A 6,000-nucleotide genomic window follows, 5' to 3' on the forward strand; every position below is an offset into this window, starting at 1 on the left:
AAATTTTATCTCTAGATCTGTTTAGAAGACAGATCCTTTCATTTACTTGGTTGCACATTATCTATGCTTTTTCGTTCCTTTTATAAACTACCTGTTTCCCTCCTTAAATATTCTCCAGTAAATGAAAACACAGAAAGAGTAAAAGGAAGAGATATTCACGGACTCCTTGATTTATTTCTTTGTGATCCTAACCAAGAGCCTTAGGGAGGTCAAAAGTTTCACTATAGCTCTACACGATCTCCCAATATTTACAGAATAACGAGGCAAAACAGCACCAAGACCATGTGCAGTTTCTTGTCATTTATTCTGTCTCAAGTAGGGAATGAAGTGACCCATCATGAGAAAGGATGTGCCCAGAGATGCAGAATGTGATTGACGACCTTTCTCTTAAGCTCAACCTCCTCAATAAGACAGTAACTATGTGACGTGCTGATGTAGGTTTCCCACATGCCACCCCCCTTAGAAACCTCAACAACTATAAAGCACAATTCTGCCAAAAGGAACATGCCCAAATTTGTTCATTTTTACAACGCCATAATGTTTCAGATGAAAACACAGCCTGCCAAAAATGTCAAATGAAAGGATAACAAAGAAATGAACAGCATCTTTAGACTTGAATTTCAATGCATAAACTCGCCATCTGTCAACCAGTTGTGAAGTAATGATCCTAGAGAAGCCCTGCAAACATGAACAAGTTTTATCCTCACATCTATCAGCTATATCAATCTCCACTCCCAGGACCGCAGTAGTAATTACGTTCTGTCTGTGGAACACCTACAGGAATGGCATGTGCCATGGCAAACAGAACTCTGCCTATGAATGGGCCATTTTCACAGACTTGCATTTGGTCCTAGAAGCAATGGGGATTGGGGAGAGGAAGGGTGGGTGGGGGTGGTAGGTGGGGACCACTCTTTCCTCACGTTTGGGTTGGAAACTGGACAGAGGAGGTTAATCTCTAGAGGCCAGGCTTCCAAACAACCTTCAATTTCCTCCCACTTGGTCTCAGAAACAAGATTACAATTTTGGACCTAGACTAAATCCCCACCCCTTCCCGCCTCTGCACCACCACCTCAGAAGTTACAGCCTTAGCTCTGGAGCAACTGCGGGGTGCGCACTCCCAGACAGAGCAGCACACCAGGCGCCCATTCGGTAGCAGAACAGTGGGCTTGGAAGCTGCCACCAGCCCTGCGACTCCACCAGCTGCCAGCCGGCTCGCGGAGACCCACCCCTCCTAAGCCAGTCTTCGCCCCAGCCTGGAGCAGCAGCCTCATCTGCGCAGCTCAGCCCAGATACTGCCTCCGCTTCTTTCTCTCCGGAGGTGGGAGGGCAGAAGTGGAATAGATGGGGAGCGGGAAAGAACCCAAACAGTCCCGGTTCCCAAGAGCAAGTGGCAAGACCCTGACACACACACACACACACACACACGCACGCACGCACGCACACACACACACACACACACACACACACACACACACACACCACTGATGCGCCAAGCTCCCCAGGTTCAATGCCAAGTGGGAGAAAAGAAGGCAGGGGGTGGAGGAGAGGCCCGGAGTTACTAGGAGAGACATTCGGAGGAGGGCAAGAGATGCCTCCGAAACTGCGAAAGTGAGAAAGTCCCAGACCCCCTGCACATCCCCAAGTCTGGGCTCTCCTGCCAGCAACCGGGTTCCCTTCTTTCCAGCGGGGCTCAGGAGGCGGGGAGGAGAGCGGGAGCCCAGCTTCCCCCAGGCTGCCCTCCCCGGCCTGGCCCAGGGCCCGGAACCCGGCCCCCCTTCGGCTCCGGCTCGGGGAGGCTGCCAGGCTGGGACAACTTGCCAGAGGACCCCAAGTGAGCAGGAGGGCAGGAGAGGAGCATCTCGCAGGCTCCGGGGCCGGGCTGCTCATTTCTCCCTCTGTCGACACACCCCCGTGACCCCCCTCCCCCGACATCACACACACACACACACACACACACACACACACACACACACACACACACACACACACAGATCCGGAGACCGGCGCGCGCTCACCCCTCCCACTATCCCAGGTCCATCGATTAAAACACTAGTTGATTTCTTCCTGATTTTTTTAAAAAAAGTACAGCAACTCTTCTCAGGAGTCGCCGGAGCAAAGAAAGTCTGACTGCAGGCTTCTGACTCTAGTTTCCTCGGAATGAAGAAATCGGGGCGGTCCCTAGTGGAAACCGGACCGACCCCCCAAGGGGGCCAACGGGGACGAACCCCTTCCCCGCCCCGGCGCCTCTCACCTCCTTGAGTTCCTTGGCCACGTCCTTCAGGTCGCCCAGGACTAGTTCCAGATCCTCCACGATGATCTTGATCTGTTCCTTCACCTTGGTTTTGGAGCCTGCCGGCGGTCCCTCGGCGAGAGAGGACGAGGAGGGGGTCCCCTTGGACTTGGAGGACATTCTTTGGGGCCAAACGGGGGCAGGTCAGCGGAGGCGGGCGAGCGGAGGCTGCTGCGCGCCCCCGTCCCTGGCGCTGCTGCGACCGCTGCCGCCCCGATCGCCCAGCATCTTGGAGGCGCTCTGAGCCGCGGCGGGCGGCTGCGCTCGGCGCTCAGCCCGGCGGCCGCACCGCGGTGCTGCCATCAACTCCCCGAGACGCGGCGCTCGGCGCGGGGCTGCAGACGGGCGAGCAGCGCGCCTGCGCCTCCTCCCGCCGCCGCCCGCCGCCCGCGCACACCCGCGCCTGCTCCCCGCCCCGCGTGGGGATGCCGGCCGCGGCGCCCACGGCTGTCAGCTGCAGTCCCCGCGGCGGCGCTTCCCCCCGGGGTCTCTCCCAGAGCCCCTGGGCCTCAGAGAGCGGGGAGGCAAGTTCCTGTCTTGCCCACCCCCATGCCTGGATCTTGAAAAGCCCTCACCACTGCAGCCTGCTGTCTGTCTTCTCACATCTAGACTAGATTCGCCCCATGCTTTCAGATCAATTCAGAAAGTCGCATGCATCGGGTCAAGAGTTGGATTCGGGGTCGGTAACGCGACCCTACGCGTTTATCCAGGACCGAAGTATGTCCAGAAGGCCTCCAATCCTTCTCAGAGGGACTAAGAGTTCCACACAGGCGTTCTTACTTCTGCAGAAATAAATAGCGACCGCTCACCCCCCTGGAATCATGAAATCAAGCAGTGTTCTTGAAAGAGGTTGCCCAACCCTGTGGATTCCACAAAACGAACAGCGGGTTTATTAATTCGAAGTCCCCACACCAAAAATCCCCTGGAAGACTGTCTGAGTCATCTTGGCTGTACTTATCTGGGACAGAGATCCTTTTTTTTTTTTTTCTTTCTATTTTTTTTTTAACTGTCCTTCCTCTTTTCGTGACCTATGCTGATGTATGTTTTGGCCAGAGGAGAAAAGTACCCTGTTTGGATCTCCTCTTGAAGGAGCTGAATAAGAACTTGCCTGGGACTTTTCTTCCCTTTTTCTTTCCCTCCCTCCATTTCAAATCTCTTGCTATTAAATAAATAGGAAATAACTTCCTGATGGTTCTGTCAAAAGGACCCAGGGAGGGGAATTAATGGAAAGCCTTCAGTTCCGTTCTCAGTAGGTAGCTACCGTTTTCATTACCTAAGTTTTAATTTCCTCAGTAGCAAACCCATGGGTTATTAGCTACTGACCTGGCAGACCGGTTTCTTTTATTTTCTTCTGGGCACACTACTCCAAATCGTTATTTTAATAGGTTTTTGAATTCTGGTCATGTCTTAGTAGGGCTTTCTGCTTCTTGCTTCTCACACGCCAGGTCTACCCAACACACTTCCATTGCATGAAGAAAATCCTGACCGCTCTCCTCTTCCCAGTTCCTTAAGCCCCTCATAATCAATCACTGTCTTCATTCTCAACAATTCATCTTGACACAATCTTTGGGAGTCATATTTGAAATATGAAATAAAAAAAGGAGACAACAAAATTAAAAATAGAAACTTAGAAGTGGTGTCAAATGAATAACAGCATTGAAAAATCAGTGGAAATAGAAGGTGGAAAACAGAGGCTGCCGGAAGGGAATTAGAATAAAGAAAGAATAAAAGAACCAGTGTGCAGTGAGCAAATTGGAGAGAAGAAAAGAGATGAAGTAATTACAAGTGTTAAATGAATAATATGCTTCAGTTCTTTGAGGTTGGGATAAAATATTTTTTAAGTTATTTTATCTCTGCAGGTCCTTCTTTATTTGATAAAGATGTAACAGTAGAAATAATTGTACCATGGTTACAAACTCCCACACGGGAAATTCCTGATCTTTAATGATATCCTTATTTTTCGTATATGAATAAAGATGAATGGTCAGAAATAATAGGAGATAATATGGGAGAGATGAGAAGGTGCTGCTCCTCTAGATTTGAATATCTGACTTTTGGGAATACTGCTAAACTCTTTGTAGGCAAGTGAATAGGAAAACTCCAAAACCTCAAAATAGAATGACTTCAGGGAAGAATACTGAAGAAGAGGAAATTGGTATTTTCCTTCCCACTGATAAAATAACCATCTGACAGTATAAGAATATTTCCATGATACTATGAATTACCTTCTCTAAAGATTGAAAACAATTTATTGTCCTACAATATCTATTGTTATTAACGAACCAAACTATTCTGTCTTAAAAATCCAATCATAATTATTTCTCTAAAACATACCATCCACACCCACATCACCATTTACTCCTAAATAATGGCTATCATCTATCTATATCCATGTCTAAATACAGTATGGAATTAACTGAGAAGGAAAAGTTAAATTTGGCTTCCAAACCCAAACTGGAAAGCTAGTAGGACCCCAGCAGTGGTAGCTTTCACTATCTTCCAGTCATTAAGCAGCATGGGTAAAATATTCAGAAAAGAGGAAATTTTATAAAGAGAGTTAAAAATATTGAGGGGAAGGAGGCAGGATGAAAGTGACACATGGACAAATAAAATTTATTTATTTCCTATTTTTTATTAATCTTATGGAAAAATCATTTATTTTTTGGCTCATCTTGTACTCTCTCTCAGAGATGAGTATATGTGATGCTTTAAAGCCAAATTACGGGGACCGAAGAATAAAAGTGATACCTAATAAAATGTCTGACGAATCTGTCCATAAACATATGTACTAATGCTAGCTGCAAATGAATGCATGTTCAAACCGTATCACTTAACTTAGAACAAATATTTCTAAATAGAAAAGGAAGGTCTTACATATAGAAGTGATTGTGTACCAAGCATTTTATTCTTTCTTTAGTCATCATTTTCTGAGTTTTGCAGTAGGAAAGTTTGGATAATTATAGGAGATATCTGATATCTTTTTTTTTTTAGTTACAAGCATTTAAAAGTATTCTTGTGTGTGTGTGTGTGTGTGTGTGTAATATATATTGCAATTGATCTCTAATAACCTGCACAAGGAAATGCTATGACACTGACATAATTTTTAATTCACAAAGAGTTCAGCAGTATTCCCAAAATATTTTGTCCCATTTTTGTTCACAGTGGCTTTTATTGATATACCACCCTAATAACACTCATCAATTCTCAAGAAAAGTAGATATGCATAATATCACTCTCAATAGAGACTTTTGGTTTTCTTTCTTTTTCTTTTGTGTGAACTTAATTTATGTTTGTAAACGTTAATGATGTTATTAGAGCTGTTTGAAAACTTGAAGGGGGAGGGGATGACCGCGTTGTCTGATCAAAATAGCTTTAACTGTGGGATGGGGGTGGAGAGTGGCAGAGAAGGACATGAAAGTCTAAAAGAGAAAATGTTGTTGAAATGCAACAAAGAGGAAATTAGAAAATGTATCCTTATATACATTGATTATTTACATATTGTGTAGGTCTGGCAGTGGTTCTCAAACTTTGGCATACATTAGAGCTTATTAAAACAGATTGCTGGACCCCACCCCTTAGGGTATGTAATCCAGCTTGTCTGGGGTAGAGTCTGCAATTTGCAATTTAACCAGTTTCTAGACTCCTGGAAAGGGACCACATTCTGTAAGTTAAAAGAAAACTTCAGATTTCTTTTTAGCTAGAATAAGCCT

At 46.1% G+C, this 6,000-nt stretch overlaps 1 protein-coding gene across 3 annotated transcripts in view; it reads right to left on the reverse strand.

Annotated features, from left to right (window-relative positions):
• Positions 1-2,813, reverse strand: part of PRR16 (proline rich 16) — a 232,040-nt gene extending 229,227 nt beyond the window's left edge. For all 3 annotated transcript variants that reach the window (XR_013814539.1, XM_079791101.1, XM_079791100.1), the window contains exon 1: positions 2,252-2,813. Coding sequence is in view for 2 of the 3 variants with exons in the window: in XM_079791101.1 (XP_079647227.1) it covers positions 2,252-2,410 (159 nt within the window). In the remaining variant the exon portion in view is untranslated. The remainder of the gene's footprint in view (positions 1-2,251) is intronic.
• Between the last annotated feature and the right edge of the window lie 3,187 nt (positions 2,814-6,000).

Source organism: Cnephaeus nilssonii, assembly GCF_951640355.1.
Source record: "Cnephaeus nilssonii genome assembly, chromosome: 2".
In the NCBI taxonomy this organism is placed as follows: domain Eukaryota; kingdom Metazoa; phylum Chordata; class Mammalia; order Chiroptera; family Vespertilionidae; genus Cnephaeus; species Cnephaeus nilssonii.